Source organism: Tetrao urogallus (assembly GCF_951394365.1).
Source record: "Tetrao urogallus genome assembly, chromosome: 17".
Lineage (NCBI taxonomy): Eukaryota > Metazoa > Chordata > Aves > Galliformes > Phasianidae > Tetrao > Tetrao urogallus.
The window spans coordinates 703143-722235 of NC_136830.1; the positions used below are offsets into that span (position 1 = coordinate 703143).

A 19093-nucleotide genomic window follows, 5' to 3' on the forward strand; every position below is an offset into this window, starting at 1 on the left:
ATAACTGATCTGTACTGCAGCTAACATCCTTCAGGAAGAAGATAAAGGCTTGCCAAAACTCAGCTTCTCCAGATGCCAGAAACTGCAGTTACTTATGGGGGTCTCTCAGGTCAGGTTGAGTTTTCATGCTCAGTGTGAATGAGCCAAACACTGTGGTTCTGCAGTGTCCCATAATGTTCAGGGAACGTGCTTAAAGTGTCTGAAAATCACGTTGTAGCCCTCACTTGGAGAGCCTGTAGGTGTCCTGAGGTCTGGGGACTTCATATGCTGTCGCAATCCTCACCTGTCACTTTTAGGTACCTTTTAGACAACAGATAAAACAGTGGCTGCTATTTGTAAGGTGGCTTTAGGAAAAAAATTGTAATTTATCTGTGGAAAGGGTAAAAACAGGATGAAAAACAATGCTGTTCTTCTACACTTCATCCTACTAGAATAAAAGCCGGTATTTGTATGCAATCAATCAGTTCAAAATTAAAATGAAAGTAATCATGAAATCAACTATCGTGTACTCTGCATTTTATTTTTCAGTGTCTAACACTTGGAGAAACTAAACATGTCTCAGTCAGGTGAAAAAGTGAAGGTAAGGAGATGGCTGCACAGCCAGAGTTCTGTGTTTCCAATCTGTCCAGCTTCTGAAAGCAGCGGTGGTTTCACTCAGCCTTTCTTTCTCCTTAGTTTTCCGACTCAGCAGGCTATGTGGGATTTGCTAATCTGCCCAACCAGGTCCACCGGAAATCTGTGAAGAAGGGCTTTGAGTTCACACTGATGGTGGTTGGTGAGTTGCTTGTTTGGGGTTTTTTTCCTGATTTTAACCATAAAATATAAATAATTCTTTCACACAGACATCCCTGTCTGCCTAGGTAACAATTTATGGGCATGCAGAAGAGAAAAGCACTGAACCGTTCAGTGTAGCTGGATCTCCATTTTGTCATGTTTCATAGGAGGACGTATCTGTAGTGATTAGAGATGATGACTGTGTGCCAGCAGGACATCCTTGTTGTCTTGACTCATCATCAGATGTTAGGGATAGTTGCCTAATCTTTCTGATTGTCAGGTTTCTACAGCTGAACATGTGAGTGCACACTGTGGATCTTTCTGTTGCAATGGTGATGCTGTTCTGCTTTCTGTTGTTCTGTGCTGCCCCAATCTGACATAAATAAACTTTTAGTTTGCTTGTTCTGCGAGTGAGCAGCTGTAGGATGGGAAGACTTTTGGCAGAAAGCAATCTGAAGTGATGTGCTGAGCTGTACTGACGTGGAATGAGTTTAGTGTTACACGGGTGCAAGGAGAGCATGGCCAGTTCTTCTAAATGCTGACTTCTCTGATGTCTTGGGTTAGGAAAACAAAACAAAACAAAACATTGAAGTTCTGGTTTAGCAGTTGCATTTACACGTTTAACTTTACTACTTCAATGTGGGACAGCATTCGTGTGACTTGAAATTCTAGAGTGGTGGAACTTCTCATGGAATTTTGAGTAATTTTCTTGCGTTCTTTTCATTAGCATGTAGCCTAACTACAGGGATGCAGAGCTTGACAGCTAATGTGGTATTGCTTTATTCATGTGCTGTCCAACCAATGTCCCAACAGGGAAAAAGCTCAAATAAACTTTCAGCAGGGGGGCTACAGCTCTGGATTTCATAAGTTTCCATGAAATAAGGCTACCTACCGCTGGTTCTACGTAGTTAAAGTGCTGTATGGCCTCTCAGCTTTTATTATGAAATGTAGAACAGTAAGCTTAGCATTTTCCTGCAGTGTTTATGAAAGCACTAAGGGCTTGTTTTTCCTGCCTTTTAAAAACTGCTTGGCTGAACCTTTGATGTTTTTATCTCAAAAGCTTGAGTGGATCCTGACAGATCCTCTGTTACGTGGGCTTGGGGAAAGAGGAGGTGCTTAAAAAAGCCTAGGAGTAAAAAGTCTATATGCTGAATGACGTGTATTATTTTGTTTGTAGGTGAGTCTGGCTTGGGAAAATCTACTTTAATTAACAGTCTGTTTCTGACTGATCTTTATCCAGAGCGCTATATTCCTGGAGCTGCAGGTAAATGTGGAGCCTTCTGTCCACTTACATCCCTAGGAAATTTCACAGTTCTCATCCTGATGATAACTTCACCCTTGAGACCCTTTCTTCAAACAGTCTTACTGTATTTTAATTCTCCCAGTGCTTGTCTTTAAGCTGTCATTTTTCTCATTTGTATTTCCTTTAAAAAAATTCAACCTTTGTTGTTTAGTCATCAATTTCTATTTAAAAAACTAACAAACAACAACCCCAGAGAGCAAAAGCAAACGACAAACGTTTCAGATGTTAGAATACTTAAATGTGGTTTCAGTCGATTCCCCATTTTCTCTTCCTGTGAAGTCCAAAATTCTGCTCAGAGCTTAAATGCCTTTTGACAAAGAAGCTGGCACGCTTCCTAGTATTGTTTTATTTTTTGCGTATTATCACCAACAGATCTGATTTTTTGAGTTCACTGTGGCTTTTTGTTTGTTTTTATGAAAAAAGTGTTGAGTTTGGACTGTTTTTTTCTTTAAATGTTCTGTCGTGTAGGTTATAGTAAAAGCTTTGTGTTTTCTTCATTGCTTTCTCTTTCACGGGTTCCTGCAGCATTGGTAGGGGTATAAGAATAATAACAGTGCAAATGTTCCTTTGTTTTAGAGAAAATAGAGAGAACGGTTCAGATTGAAGCTTCTACAGTAGAGATAGAGGAGCGGGGCGTGAAGCTGCGTTTGACGGTGGTGGACACGCCAGGGTACGGAGACGCCATCAACAGCCAGGACTGGTACGTGTGAACTGTGAACACTGCCCTGCCTGCTAGCTTGAATCTTCCACTTTTCCAGCGTTACTGAATTGAAGTGATGTAGCTTGCAGAGTGCCAGCAGGGCGCCCTTCTGCGCAGCAGCGTGGCCGGGCTTCTTCCGTGCGCTGCTGAGCAGAGCTTCCTTCCGCTGGACGAGCGGCTCTGCCGTGCATTGTGTTACGCTGAGCTCTTCCTGCTGATTGTGTTCTGATGCCCTTTGTTTATTCTGTTAAGATGTTTCTTAGAGACGTACATGCTCAGATTTTTCCCCTTTTCTTTTCAGGGGCTTGTTAAACAGAAATCGTTCCGTGATGATTCAGACTGAGTAGAATGACTTGGTGTGCTATGCTTTGTTTTCTGTGACAGTTCTTAAACACGAACGTGCATTGTGGGAACAAGTAGTACTTACTAATGCAAAATGAAAATATCAGTGAATTCTAGATTTCTCTCTCTAAACATGTACTCTTATGCCATGTGTCACAACTTAGACTGGGCTGTGATGCGTGTCATCTTGGCAGTCTGTTGTTCTGTACAGGATGTCACAGGAACACGGACGGATAGACTCGTTTCAAACTGTAGTTGGGACTGACTCTGTGACCACCTTCCTTCCTTGTTTCTTCAGAGGATGCAGCAAGTTTGTGTTCTGGAACTTCAGTTTGTGTTCAGGAGCTCTTGCTGCAGTTACGGTTAACCAGTAGATGGTGCTGATCACAGTTTGTATTTCATAAAAACTTTTTTCCCAAAGCTGCAGTGAAGGCAGACCACATGTTTTTCAGGGTGATTGATTTTCCTGAGGTTGGTTTTTGAAGGGATAAATAAAAAATCAAACTGGCATGAAGCTTCTGGGAGGCAGCAATCACTGACACTGCTTCAAAATGGCTTTCTCCTAGCTAGGTTTCCTAACAGAGTTTGGGAGTTGTGATCAGTTTTCATGTATTCTTTGTCGCAGCAGAAATGCTGGTAGCAGTTAGGAGAGTATTGGTTGGATGGCCTTGATTGGAGGCCTTGCAGTTTTGGATTGGGAAATGCAGTACTAGTGACTGTGCTGTAATAAATTATGCAATAGGTTGTTTTCTTTGATATTTGAACAGTAAGAAAAGGTGGATAAATGCTAACTGTGGTAACCATAACAGTGTATCTTTTCATGAGATTCTGTGTGGAGCTTTGTTTAAGTTTAGTGCCAGCTGGAGTTCTGTGCTCTAGCATCAAACCAAACTAAACCTAAAAAGCTCTTTTGGTACCACGTTAGGCATGAATTTGGAGAGCAGCAAAGTTTGTAACGACGGGAGGATTGAAGCATAGAATGGGCATTCATACATTGAGATCCTGACAGATGTCCTTGGTGACTGGAGAGAAATTATTTAAGGCAGGAAGGGGGAAGCTTCAGACACAGATTTGGGATTAAATCTGCCATCAAAATGTTGGTTGACAAAAAAAAAACAACAAAAAGCTTTCACAGCTGGGCTTGTTAGATATTGGTGATGGTGAGCCTTATTTCGTCTTGGTTACGGTGCGCTGGGCTCTTGGTGCTGCTTTCTGGCTGCTGCTAATTTGTGTATTTATTTTTATTTTGGATTATGTTAAGTTGTGTTCTGTGGGTTTTGGCAGCTTGGAAATATTGTTCGTTTTCCCCCAGTGGGCTTCTTAAATGCAGTGGTTATGTTATTGCTGTTACAATACAGGATGTGCTATCTCCAAGTAATGATAGCACAGGGGTATAATCCAGGTGTTTCCCGGAAGTCAGGAGGTACAGGTCACTAACTCCACATTCATAGGGAAAATTATAGCTGTTATAACTAGAAAACTGCACGTAAACTGATTACATTGCCAGAGAAATGTGTGATAGTTGCTTTCCCATTGTTTGTGCTTGGTTTCTGTCCTAATATTTGTATGTCTTCAGCCTTGTTACCTTTAGCAGCTAAAAGGGTCTAAAGATCAACAGGAACATAAAACACACTGTGCTTTTCAGCACATTTAGATATGAAGATATTAAGTAGCACGAAGGTCAAAATCAGTAAATCACGTAGTGCTGTGTTGTCTTCTGTGGTATGAATTAAAACAGTGCACGTTTTGCAAGGAGAAATTGTGTGTAACTGTGTCATAGAATGCATTCCTCCAAAATTCGAGAGCAAAATCAGCAGTGAAAAATCGAATTCCGCTCAGGATCTCTTCCATCATTCTTGTTTATTTCAGCTTTATTAGTGCAACTCACCCCAGGTTTGAACTTCTCTGCCTGCCACGGTATTTACCAACATACTGTGTTTGTCTTCCTTGTTATTAATTCTTTTTCTGTGCTTTCTCATCTGTTTTCTTCTTAATTTCTCCATCCAAATTTTCAATTTCCCACAACTGAGATACTATTTTTCAAGGTAAGCTTTCTGCTCCTATTTTTTTGTCTCAAGTAGTTTAAGATATGTTCACGGCACAGACATTGGCTTAGTCTTATCTGCATCAGTGTGTTCATTTCCCTTCTCCTCGGTGCTTAATATAAAGTCCTTTCACATTAATGTTGTTTGCAGGTGTCTACATGCTCTGGTGTATCTTAAAACAGTCCTCTTAGTAATGCATTGTGCTTTCTTTTCTTTAGCCACTGTTCTTTGTAACCGCTTAATCTCTATAACCATGTTTTGTGTTTCTTTACCTCTGCAGGGCTTATTTTAATTTGCTTTGAACTAAAGTAGGCATTATTTTTCTTTGCCAACAGAAAAGGATTCTGTAAAGTAATGAAAATAGCCAAAGTCATGTGATGCTTTGGTGCATGACTTTCAAATGTGTTTGTATTTAATTCAAATGGACTAGAATACCAGGATTTCCATAGGTAACTATAGAAGCTTAGCTCCAGGTCAGGGTTGCAAGAGGATATCCAGGATGTATCATTTGTCAGCTGGTTTAAAAGCAAATCCTTAGCCCCTGCCCCAGGAAAAAAAAAAGCAGGCGGTTCTGTTCCTGTCTCTGTTGCCTATGCTGTAGTCGGTGCTTTTTTCTGCACTTGCTCTTGAACTCACTCTGTCCAGGTGGTCACAGTAGCACTGAAAGTAGCTGTACATGTAAATGGGCACTTGGCTGCTCTGCAAATGCCTTTTTGTGTTATCTAAATACTTTTCATCAATAATAGGTGTGACACTGCAGCACTGAATTTTTTAACAGTAAGAATCTTAACAAAAGCATGACTTTCTCCTATTGTTCTTACCTTTGCATTGTTCATCTTTTGTCACTTTAAAGCTAATTTGCAATGATTCTCTTCCTTCCTCCCTGCCATACAACAGCTTCAAAACCATCATCCAGTACATTGACAACCAGTTTGAGAGATACCTTCACGATGAGAGCGGGCTGAACAGGCGCCACATTATAGACAATAGAGTCCATTGCTGTTTTTACTTCATCTCTCCCTTTGGGCATGGGTAAGAAAAAGCTCTTGTATTTGAGGGTCTTACATTGTGTTTGGGAGTGTTCACTCCTTGAACTAGGGAAAAAAAATGTAGGTACTGTCAGTTAGCCAATGCAATTAAATGGTCTTTGGAGACTAATGTTCTCTTCTGCTTTTGTTCCCTTTCGGTGATGAATATTGTTTTGAAGCAGTCAGTGTTACGTGGTTTATCACCTAGAAACCTAAGAGCTTACAATACTGTATATATCTCATAGTGACAGTTTTAATTGCAATTCAATCTTCAGACGACAGAGCTGATAAGCAAGTGCTCTGACTTAGTTTATCCTGAACATACTGTTGATGTAGATACTCGAAAAAATCATTTTTAATACATTACTTAGTTTGTATAAAGCTAGAACAAACACAGTTCACTGGAGTTTGTTTCATTTTTTTCCCCACTTGTTGGCAGGTTGAAACCATTAGATGTAGAATTCATGAAGGCTCTTCATGGAAAAGTCAACATTGTCCCTGTGATTGCCAAGGCTGACACGCTGACACTGAAGGAGAGAGAGAGGCTGAAGAGAAGAGTAGGTCTAATGTTTGCTATGGGGAAATGACATGTGTTGTGGGTGAACTGAAAGAGCACCGTAGGGAAATAACGTAGCAGAAATATGACTGCTTGTGCTGCCTTTATTGGTTCTTTTTTCAGTGGTTATACTGACTTGGTGAAAGATTTTCTTCTGGTGCTAATAGTGTTCATGGAGCTGTTGCTTATGGAACTGTATCTGATCTTTCAGCAGTGTGTTTCAGGCTCAGTTTTCACAGGTACTTATTTTCTGGTTCAGCGTTTGGAAGCAGAATGATGCTGAAAGACCTGAAGCAAGCATTTAAGTGGAGCATTAGAGGAATATTTGACAGGATCACTCACTCGGCATGCTGAATGTTCAAATGCCTAAAATAACTGAACACGAAACGGGTTCTAACTGCACTTATCTTTCACTAAAATAGTTCTTAGGTGCAATGAAGAGGAACATACTCTTATTAGGTTTCAATGCATGCTATCATTGTCTTTCTTTTATGCTACTTTTATTTGCTGCTCATTGGTCTCTTAGAATCCAGCACAGTGTAATGCATGTGTTGTTTGACCTTTGCTTTTTTGTCTTGCTGACACAAGATTTTAGTTGCAAAGTGGCTGTGATGCAGGCAAATGTGTTACCTGATGAGAATTTGGAGTTAGTACAGTTCTGTGACTGATGTTAGACTGAAGGCTTACGAGGTGTTTCTTGTGGAGTATGGAGGTGAATCCCAATTCACGTGCTGTGATGAACAGGTTAATTTAAAGGCAACCTCTCTTGACCGTGTTCTGTGCTATCCATGCCTACCTCCTCCCATTTTAGTGCAAAGTTAGCTTTAACTGATCAGTGTTTAAAACAGTCTCTGCTTACACAGAGTAAAACTTGTGCCTGTGCTCACTGGCACGACATACCAGCACTTACAGTGCAGTCTGAGGGAGTGGTTAGGAAACAGGTAAAAAACAGCCTGCGTTATTTTTATTCTGCTGGCAAAGGTTGCTCAGCAAACTGAGTTTATACGAAGTCAAATGTATAATGTGGTTCCAAAGCTTTGAAAGTCCAGCTGCTGTATATTGTTCTAACTCAAAGCACCTTGGCTAACAGAATCTCTAATCAGGAGTAAGAATCAAAATCCTTTGCTGATGCAGCTTCAAGTCTTTTTTTTTTTTTCAGATCTCTGCCATTTGGCCGTCAATCTAAAGTAAACTGTTTGTGTTTTGCTGTGTAGTCCAAAGCAGCAGAACCAGTTTGTGGTGCTTGTGAAGGAAACGCAGCTTGGAGTAATTCCTGTTTGGTCTTTCTGGAATTCAAAGTTATTTTCTGTCCCTCTTGAGTGGGAAGAAATGCAAGGCAGTTTCACAAGCTGTGCCATGCAGGGCTGCTAAGGAAACCTGCTCAAAAGAATGACTTCATGAGAGGGGAACTAATATTTTGACTTTTTTTTTGATTTCCCATGGGAAGGCTAATCTTTAAGAACACAGAATCCTCTGAGGCCAATAAAATGGAGATTTGAAAAAGCAAAATGCTGTTTCATTGTTAGGACCATGAAATACAGTTTGTTTTTATTGCGATTCTTTTTCCTTTCAGGAAAGCAGTAGGTTTAACAGCTGTAATATATTATTCTAGCACCCCTTGTTGTTGGCTTTCCCGTTATTGTTTCAGTTGTGTTTTATCTGTAAGATCTCAGTCACGTTAAATGTGTTTTCTTGTTTTATGCAGATACTTAAAGGCATCGCACTGCAGCCTGCCCCACCTATCCCTGCTCTACATGTTTTCTTAGCGTTTGGTGATAAATTAGTTATCTTCCATTTTGCAAAGCAAGAACAAATCTATTGATTTATCTGTAATGCAGTTAATACAGCTTATTGGCAAGACTTGTTCCTGTTTTTTTCCTGTAAAGGATAGTACTCCTTGCTTAGGTGTGGGCTCCTGTTTTGTTCTGGGCGCGTGTGAGTGCGGGGGATGTGTATATACCTGCCAGGAGAGCACTGTCATGGGAATAGCTGCAGTTCACTTCTTGTCTGATGGTGTGAGGGATTGTTTTATTTCCAACAGCTGCTTAATAGTCAAGGTCCAGTTGGACAACTTTCATTTCTGCTCTAGTGATTGATTGCTACACAACAGAAGATCAAGGAACTCAACACGATTCATTAAGACCTCTCCCATGCAGCTGGAGTCTAGTTTTAATTGTGCTATCAAGTTATGTTTGTTTTAACACCTACAGACACATGATGGCACAAGTGCTCATAGACATCTAGGAATGTTTTTTATGACCTCAAAAAAAAGGAAGAAAAAAAGGAAGAAAAAAAGGAAGCTGCAGGTCGGTTGTGGCAGTTGTGCTTGCTGCTCCTGTGCCAGCTGTGGGTTACAGCTGCAGGCCTTTGGGGAGCCCCCGTATGAGGACTTGGTGCAGTGCATCTTTTTTCCTTCTAAGATGTCTTCGACCACTTGGAAGAGAGTTGTTGTGGAATATCAGCATTCATTCCTAACGTTCTCTTCAAGCTACTTTTCTTCTTTTGTGAAACAAGATGTTGACAGTGCTTTTCCCACACAAATATTCTTAATAGTATGACAACAGAAGCGTTTCCTTCAGTTTTAAAGGACTGAACAGTGCCACTTGCCACATGCCTAGCATTAGCTGGCTGCTTACCCCTGCAGTGAGTTCCTTAGGGAAGGAATGCATGCAGGAATACTTTGTTGGGTTTTTTGTTAATCCAACACATTAGTGACAATAAAAAGAACTGTTTATGGATTTTTACTTCTTAATGGACTTTGAATCACTTTCTGTAGTTGAAGTGGGAAATCAGCTTTCATCTGCTTGATTTAAGAAACAGTAGACTGCCTTAATTTTTTTTGTACAAATATTTTTGCATGGATTGCATTGTTTTTGATGCTTAACTAATGCATCCTATCTCCAAATACATTGGTTTTACTTCTTTGTATTCTTCTTCCCAGCTGGCAGTGCTGTACCTGATGTGCTTTGGGTGCAGCTGGCCCCTCTGGCTGCCAGAGCACACAGCATTCAACTTGCCATCCACCAGAACTCCCAGAGCCTTTGCTGTGGGGCTGCCCTGTCCCACATGTGGGATCTGGCACTCGCTGAGCTTCGTGCAGTGCATTACTGCCCAGGCCTCCAGTCTGTCAAGGATTCTGCAAGGCCTCTCTGCTCTTGAGGCAATCGACAGCTCCTTCTGATTTTGCATCATTTGCAAACTTGTTTATGATGCTTTTGTGTTCTGCATTTGGGTCCTTTATAACGCTGCTGATGAGAACTGACCCTAAGGTGGAGCCCTGGGGAATCCTTTGAGCCCGGCTGCTTGTTTGTGCCCAGAAGGGTACTGAGAAAAAGGGTAACAAAAGCTGGGCTGAAATCCAAAAAGAGGTTAGAATCTTTATCTCACTGAACAGAAATATACTGTTCAAATGAGGTCATGTGCAAACAAGCATACATTAGAAATGTCACGAAGAGTATTTGGTCAGTGAGTCTGTTTCTCTTTGGGTAGATGGACAGATGAGCTGCCGTTCGTGTTTTGTAATTTCTGACTTTGTATACAGATAGGGATTACAGTAATCTCAGCCAAAGCTTTGGCTTATTACAATGGCTGTTACTAAACTGCTTTTAAAGAGAACCTCTACTGTTGGCAAATCTCAGCAGTGTTTCTAGATGTGCTTTTTGTAGCAGAATGAAATCTATAAAATCCAAACGTGTGGCACGGGCTTCCTTTGTTCATTTTGCAGTTGTGATTAATGTCCACCTCGGAATTGTTTCTTAATCTTTGAACACGTACCTTACTGAAGGAGTGCTTCTGTACCTGAGCTGTTCTGCCTGCATTGCTTGCGTGCTTGAGGTTCAAGTCTGTCTGTTGAGTGAAGAAAAATGCTGACATCTTCTGCATAGACAGAGTGAAATCAGTGGGATGTAAGGTAGTCTTATGGTACCTAATCTAACTTGGTAGTTCGTAATGTAAAGAGCAAGTAGTGGTAATTCCTGTCAATTGGTTGGTTTTTAAAGGCTGCTTAGAGCAGAAGAACGTGCTTTGAGACTTACAGATGTGACAACCAGTTACGTTTTTCATGTATCTTTCACATAATGATAACTCTTCAATGGGACAAGAGTTTATTTTCCTTCGTCTCTTAAACTCCTCAGGTTCTAGATGAGATTTCTGAACACGGCATTAGGATTTACCAGCTCCCTGATGCAGATTCTGATGAAGATGAGGAATTTAAAGAACAAACTAGAGTCTTAAAGGCAAGTTTCACTCTTTCTTAATTTACTGTTTTGCTGCAGTGTTCAGGTTTACTGTGTGCTTAAAGATAATAATTCCTTTATAATATGCATTGAATATTCAAATTTTGTTCTTGGAAAAAATGTTGATTCTGAATTATAATCCTTTCTAATCCATTCTTTGCTTCATCAGAGCTCCAAATGTAGTATTGTGACTTTCTTTTTTGAATGTAAGTAACTGCTCACCAAGAACAGTGGTTTGCTGTCTGTTGTCTTGACAGCCTGACAAGCCTTTTAATATGCAGGCAAAAAGAGAATATGCACTTAGAGTTACTGTACTAATTAACAACTTTCCTCTTGTAGTAAAGGTTTAAATTAAATCACTTCCTGCTAGTGCTCTGATACTTCCACAGATGCTTGAAGAACACATGTGAAATTCTGTCTCCAGCAACTTTAGTCTGTATCTGAAGCGTGTTTCTGTTGGCTGTTTTCCATGCATGATGTTATGTCAGATGACGAATTATGCCCAATTTGTGTTTCAACAACAGTCAGACGTTCCTAAAGAAAAGTGTCATTTCCTTTTGAGCTGCTGCTAGGACAAACCAATCCTAACAAAACGACGGGCTTCAGCAAGAAGAGGTTGCACTGTTGAGCACAGAATTTGTTGGTTTTCTGGTGTAGAAGGATTTTATTGAAGTACTTCTGTCAACGTTTCTTTTCCCCATCTCCTATCTGCTACTTATTGCACCTCTGTGCTTTCCTTAAAAGAAAAAAGCAAACAACTGAGTGCACCAAAAAAAATCCCCAGCCCCTCTCCCCCCCCAGAAAGAAACCAACCCACTCACCCAACCAAAAGCCAACGCAACAACTTGTTTTGCTCTGTCTCAATCAGGCTAGCATTCCCTTTGCTGTTATTGGATCCAACCAACTTATTGAGGTGAAAGGGAAGAAAATCCGAGGCCGTCTGTATCCTTGGGGAGTTGTTGAAGTTGAGAACCCAGAGCACAATGATTTCCTTAAATTGCGCACAATGCTGGTGTGAGTAATGCAAAAATCACTGCAGCCTGGTGATGTAACCCTGCTGGAATGACTTGAGAATTACATGAACATGAATTATTTAATGCCATGGTAGCCCTAATGAAGTGCAGATTGACTTTTTTTTTTTTGCCTCCACTTTTAGCCCTCGGCTTAATTTACCACTGTGCTCCTCTGGTCTGAGCTAAGAAAATATTTTCTGTGTTTTAAATGATCAGATAAGGTGCATCTTATGTGAACTGTTTTTACGTTGCTATGTAGAAATTGAAGCTTTCTTACAGTGCAGTGGGTGAGGCAGAGAGCCTTTAGATGCTAAAGTAATTGGTGAATCCATGAAGACAAGTGTTCTAAAGGCAAAGCTCAGTTTTCTTATCAGTATAGGAAAGTCTGTGTTAAGTAGGACACCCCCCACCCCTGGTGTCTGTAGCTGATGTGGGCATTCTGTCAGTGTAGATGGCTCTAAGTAATTTCTTGTGCTATCTTGCTGTTGTTGTAAGTTGAATTCTGTAGTGCGTTTTTGGTTTTAGTCTCTGCTGAGCAGGGATTGCCCTCTGCTGGTCATCATTTCCAGCAGCATTTCTTTCTCCAGGTAGTTGAAAGCTGCTGGGTGATGCCAGTTGTTACCTTAGCCAAGCAGTTCTGCTCAGCTTTCAGTTCCAAATTGTAGTTAATGACTTTTAAGTGTCAAAAACAGGAATTAAATCTTTCTGAACGAGTCTTCACAAGCTTCTAACACTGCAGACTCATACAAACAACTCCTTTAAAGTAATGTGTGAACAAGACAGCACGCTGTACCTGTTTTAAGGATATTGGTGGGAGGGTGCTAACCTATAAATCAAAAGACTAGCAAGCATGAAAGCAGTGTCCTGACAAGCTTTATGGCTGATTTGGTATATAAAAATTGTCCTTCTAGTGAATGCATCTATTACATAAAATAACTTTTTGTTTTCAGTTTTTATATTCCCTTTGACAAGAAGCATGAAGCACACAGTATTGCTTTGTATGTTCTAGAACTCACATGCAGGACCTGCAGGAGGTGACCCAAGATTTGCACTATGAAAACTTCCGTTCAGAGAGGCTGAAGAGAACTGGCAAGTAAGTGTCTGCGTGTCTCTGGGCTCTGCTTGTGAGTCTCTTCCTTTTTTCTGTGGCACCTGACACACTTCTCTGAAGCAATTCCTCATCATTATTTCTTATCAACTTTCAATGTATGGAGTAAGTGAAATTCATAAGACGTTTTTGTAGTATTAAGCATGACTCTTGTGAAGTGCCATACAAACAGACAGCTGCTCTTGTCTGCATATCCGTTCCTTCTTCTCTATGCTTTTAAGTGGAAGATACATAAAGAAGCAGGGTGTAGACATGATCAGATAAAACCTGTCTGGGAAAAACAAACTCTAGTGGGCACATTTATATAGGTTGTGCAGATCACAGCCTATTAATCTGATGAGATTAAAACTGCCGTGTGGGATTTTTTTTCTGCTCCTTCACATATAGCTGCAGAGAGAAGTTTAGCCCAAGCAACCTTTCTTTGTAATTTCTTTTTCTTTTTTCTTGTAATGCTTCTGTTCTTGGCAAATTTAAGTCCACCAACTACTCTCATTGCATCTATCTTGATAGCAAGGTATTCTTCTCCCCATCTAGTTCTCTGAGTATTCATCCAAGCGTTCAGATCTTAAACAAGAGAAGAAATAGCTTAAGCAGCAATTCCACAATTGCTTTCATGGGTGATTTTGTTCCAAGGGTAGGTGGTAGAGGGAATCTTGCAGCAAAAAAATAGCAAATTAGCAATGAAGAAACTAAGAAACAGAGGAAGAAAAATAGAGTGAGGATAACAGGAGTTTAGGGATAAGTAGAAGATGGCATTTTAAAAAATCCATACAAATGTGTTTAAAAAATGTCCCCATTTCCACTATGAGAAAGCATGCAGACTTTTGTGTTGTTACAGTAGCTGAAATGTGAATCTCAGAGCTGTTCTTGGAGACTTTTTCTGTATCCTACATCATCAGTGTGTTCTGTTGTTCAACAGGCCTGTTGAAGAAGAAGTTGTAGACAAGGATAGAATCCTTCAGCAGAAGGAGGCTGAGGTAAGAGAGCTTCTACAACCATTGTTCTTCAAACGCATCTGCCGTGCTCCACTTCCAGTGTTCTGCATCAGCTCCTGCATACAGACTGGAAGGGTAGAAGGAAGATGTGATCTGTTGCATGCAAGTTGGCGTGCAAGGTGTGTTTGTTTGTATGCGGTGGATATCAGGTTGCACGTGGGGACTTTTGGTTCTGCAGGCAGAGTATCTCTCATCTCCATAAACAGAATTTATGTTTTCTGCTAAGTACCAAAGCCTCTCTGTGTCTGTTATCTACGTGTGCTGTTTTAAACATGTGTTGGAGTAGACTGGTAGACCGATGTCGTTTCAGGTGGGCATGCTTTAGCACAAACACGTTAGCAGTAAATTTATCCATGTCTTGTGCTAAAGAGTAGAAAAGGTTACAGAATCTTAAAAATCCTATGACGGAATTTGTGTGCATAGCTCTTAATCTTCTGTCTTGCAGCAAAACCTATAAATTTTCTTTAATACCACTCAATTTTTCTATCTTTGTTTTCTTACTCTGCTTTCAAGTTATTGCTAAACCTTTCATCCTGATATTTTTATGTTACAATTCTAAAGATTCAGAGATTGTGAGCCTATATTGCAATGTAAGTAGCATGCTGCCAGTGCTTGTGACTTCTTGCGTGGTGGAAATGCTTTCTGCCAGTTGGAAGGTAGTAGATTTTTCTGTTTATCCTAATTTTATCCAGTTCAGCTTTGATTCAAGTTCATAAATAAAGGAATGCATGACTTAAAGGTCACTATATACAGATACAGATATACATGCAGTGATTTGGAGTAAGATATTAAAGTAATAATACTAAAAATACAACCAATTATGTGTATTTCTGGGATGAAAGATTCAGGCTCCAGTACCTGCAAGTTCATGAAATATAGTTACTTCAGTCTGTGCGTTTCTTTTTTCCTTCATAGCATCCATGTTTAAAAATAGCTGACCTTTGCATTTTGACATAATCAGCTGCTTCTATATTTCCTTTTAGGAATTTTTTAAAAATTTATTTACTTATTTTTTTGCTGTTTACCACCATAGCTAGTAGTTGAAAACACGAATTACCAGAGATTAAATGAGATAAATGCACTCAGAAAGTCCTGCAGTGATGAAGGTGCAGCTGTGCTGCTGAAGTGCTGGCCGTGCACTTGGGGCGCTGGAACTTCTCCAAGGACTTTGTGCACAACTCAGCTGCCTCCCCTTCCCTGGTGTGTGTGTGTAACAGCAGCAGCTGTCAGTTGGCTGCCAGCAGTGCCGGCTGCTCTGAAGTGTCAGAAGCGTGGTTAGAGAAACACCTCTGTTACTTCTGTCCAGCGCTTCCATCATTCGTGTCGTGCAATTTGGGTTTAATCCCTAATCCTTTAATCCTATTCATCCTGATGTTATTTCAATGATGTAAATTGTATGTGCCCTAGCAGTTAAGTATAAATTTAGGTGTTCTTCTAGAGCTACTTGTCTTCAGGTTTGTAGCTGAACGCATTCTGCGGTGTTTCTGTGGGAAGCTGTTGGTGCGGCGAGCTCCTCACGGTCGACTGATCTGTTCTGACTCTGTGCAGACCTGTGTAAAATATTTGTATATGTGTGTAACGTGGCTTTTAAGTGTTACCGTTAAATAGGTGGAGTCTTGAATTTCTTGACAGATGGTCTCTGAAAGTTCCCTCTGGGACTCATCATTTCTGAGTAACTGCTGCCCAAGTTGCAGAGGATTAGGTTAGAACTTGGAAAAACAAACAGATTTTTATGTTCTGCGTTCTATTCTCCCTAAGAGATCAAGAAGCTTTGCTGAATCTTCTGTAGATGAGCTGGGATGAAATCCCTTCATCTCCGTATCATCCCTATGCTTCAGACTGGGAAAAATCTGGGGAGGGAAGAAGCGCAGAGGAAATGGGCTCGCATTCCACAGCCTTTGCAGAGAAAACAAATATCCATTTCCCCTCCTGCTCTGCATTCCCATCAGTAACGGTGCCTGTTCTATTTACAGCTCTGTAAGGTTTATGTAACCTTGGAAGGAATGAACACTTGGGTTAGGGCCAGGAGCATCGTTATCAGAGCATCACTTTAAAATGAGTTTTAGTATGCCAAAGGATGTGGTCTCTGGTTCACAGTTTGGAATTGCTAATTTGTGCTTTTCGTTCATCTTCCTTTGATGACCCATTTTTCTGAGCTGGGAAGTGAAAGTAAGAATAACGATAACCACATTCCTTGCAGTAAATGTGCTGTAGTTCAGATTGTTTTGACATTGTGGTGTGGATGGGCTCAAATTTAGGAAAGTTTGTAGTGTTGTGCAATACTTTTTTTTTTTTACTCTGAAAATATTTTGTAATAAAATCCTTTCAAAGTTTTAACATTTTCCTAGAAATATTCCCTCTGAAGTCTGTGTTTACGTGAAAACAAGAAACAAAGTTCCTCAGATTTAAATACATATTTATATTTAATATTACTTTTTTTGGCTGCTGAGCACTTCGTTTGTTCAGGAGAAGTACTGGTCTGTATTGTGGGCAAAATTTGGGATGAAGTCTTGTAGGTAATGCAGAACTGTTTACCCGTGGTTTCTGTGTGGGCCTGGGAGCTGTTGGAAGCTGGGATCCCCTCTGAGCTCTGTAACCACTGGGATTTAGAAGCCGTTGTTTCCTTTGTGTTGCTACAAGTGTTGTATGTGTTAAGTACCCAGTGGTTACATGATAGTTTAAGCTCCCTTTTAGTCCTGGTGAAGTGAAATAGATGGAGTTTATACCATGGCTACATTTACTCTTTTCATTGTCTGGGAACTTGCAGGAAACTTTCTTGTGTTCACATTTCTAAATGTTGTTTCCTGGCGTTCTGCTGTCCTGTGGATCATCTCTGTGCTGTCGTGTTTCTTTAGGGAATGTGTGCAAGTTCCCTGCAGAATGTATTAATCGTGCTCTTACAGTAAGGGCCTCTGTTGCTGTGCAAGATCAAGGTGCTGTAGGCCCTTGCCTTGTTCTGCCCCAGTGCAGGGGACAGAGGCATTACTTTGAGTCACGTGTGAAGCGTTAGATTCATCTTAAGATGAAAGACTGTTCTACGCCGTGCTTCCAGAGGGGTGACACAACTTATTTTGAACTTGTAACACGTGGAAATGGTTCTTGTGTCCTCTCTTCACTTGAAGAGGAACATTGGAAGAGACTGGCGTGGTTACCGTGCTGAGTACAGCTTGGGTTGACTCCCTGGCTGGGCAGAAGGCAGGAATATTTATTTGTGAATTCCACACTTGAGCTGCCAGGATTTATACAGTGCAGATGATTTCCTTCTCGAGATATTTATATGTTCTCCCGAAGTTCAGTTATGGCTGCTGCTGGGCAGAGCCTGGCATCCTCATAGGCTGTGTGCTGAGCGTGCTGCTATGAGATGCATGGCTGAGACCTGGAGCAGAGACCTTTAGAAGCTGTAGTTTTACAGCAAGAAGAAACCACTCAGGATTGTTTGCATATCAAATGCTCAGCGAAAGCCAGAACAAAATGCAGTGAAAAACTACAGTTGTCTCCTGAAGATGATATGTGTTCATGTCGCTCTGCTTTCCTTTACTTTTTTTTGCCAGCTTTCTTTTGTTAAAAAGAAACATCAGTGTCTATTATGTGTGCAGTGTGCCCGGTTGTTCCTGAAGGCCTTCCTGAATTCTGCCACTGTTTAGCGAATGGCACAGACTAACACCAGAATCACATGTAAAAGGAAAACCTTACCATCTTGGTGTTAGTGTCAATTCTTTTGTCTCATCTTAAATTTGAGTCTCCGAGCATATTATTCTTTCATGCTATGGACATGTTTTTATCCCTTAGGTTAAGAGGACATGAGACTTAGAGATGCATTCAAGTCTTAATGTGTGATGTTGACTATTAGCAAAATACTAATTTGAAAAATCACCATAATACATGTGGAACAGCATCTTTCCCTGTGATTACTGAATGGTTTCTATTTTGGGAACACTTCAGGGCTCAATTTTAAGTGTTCTTGGGAAAGCTCAAATAGACAAGCTCCCAGTAAAGCCAGTTTTCGCTCTGGTGATAAATCTGCAGTAGGGTCGTTCAAAGACCAGGTGTCCTGCATCTGTACAAATGGATCTTTGAGCCAGTTTTCTTTTATTGTACCAAAGACTCAACACAGCTCTCATGTCTGAATCTTCCTACTTCTTTTCTTTTCCACCCTGCAGAACTATGCCTGCCATCTCTCTGTCAGAGGCTTTCTGACTGTTTAGTGAAAAGATACAGATGGATGTCTAACAATCAGTGTAGTTAGCTGTAGCGTGCTGTTCCTGTGATCTCCTTTTGTCAGAGTGAATCTACATTGCAGTCATAGGAGCCTGAGTTAGTCTTTGCTGAACCTGTTCTGCTGCAGCAAGAGATGTGTCCCAGTACATAAGGCAGCTAATTTTAGTGCAGTGTATGCACTTCTGTTTCTTATCTCCCAAATCTGCATCTGAAGCTAGGCAAGGGAAAGTGACACAGGCACCTGTAGCTGCTCTTTGCCAGTTCTTGGTTGGGAGCAGCGCATTCTCTGTGTGTCAGTGCAGTTACTTTGCGATGCTTTGAAGAATCTGGGTTGGGAAAAATACAGTATTCAGTTCTATGAATGAGTTACATGTGCCTGGTTTAGAAGGAGGCAAATAGGATCTGCTTTCTGCCATGGAAGAAAGCATTGTGAGTTTCCTGGATTTTGGACTTCTCGTGTTGAAGCTGAGAGATGGTGCTAAACATGTGCGTGTTTCTCTTACAGCTGCGCCGCATGCAGGAGATGATTGCACAGATGCAAGCCCAGATGAGGATGAAGCCTGGAGATGACTAAGATACTGAATGGCTGGGTGCATCAGGTATGACTTTTCTGACTTGTGTACTCCTCTTACATAAGGCTTTCAAAGTGACTGTTGCCAGTTCTGCACTTGGGACATGCCTTCATGGCACTTCTAGTAAAACAGAGTGCTGTTCTGGTACATTAAAAAAATTATGCAAACACTACTTTTCCATCTGTCATTAAGATTTGCAAATGC

At 40.7% G+C, this 19093-nt stretch overlaps 1 protein-coding gene across 1 annotated transcript; it reads left to right on the top strand.

Annotated features, from left to right (window-relative positions):
* Positions 1–553: 553 nt before the first annotated feature.
* LOC306953101 (septin-2) lies at positions 554–18891 on the top strand (the record flags this gene model as incomplete). The annotated part of the gene is made up of 11 exons (XM_079543948.1): positions 554–580; positions 676–775; positions 1952–2038; positions 2654–2777; positions 6062–6196; positions 6632–6749; positions 10882–10983; positions 11852–11997; positions 13006–13089; positions 14024–14081; positions 18823–18891. The coding sequence occupies 11 exons, from the start codon at positions 554–556 to the stop codon at positions 18889–18891; spliced, it is 1050 nt and encodes a 349-aa protein (XP_079400074.1).
* Positions 18892–19093: the final 202 nt, after the last annotated feature.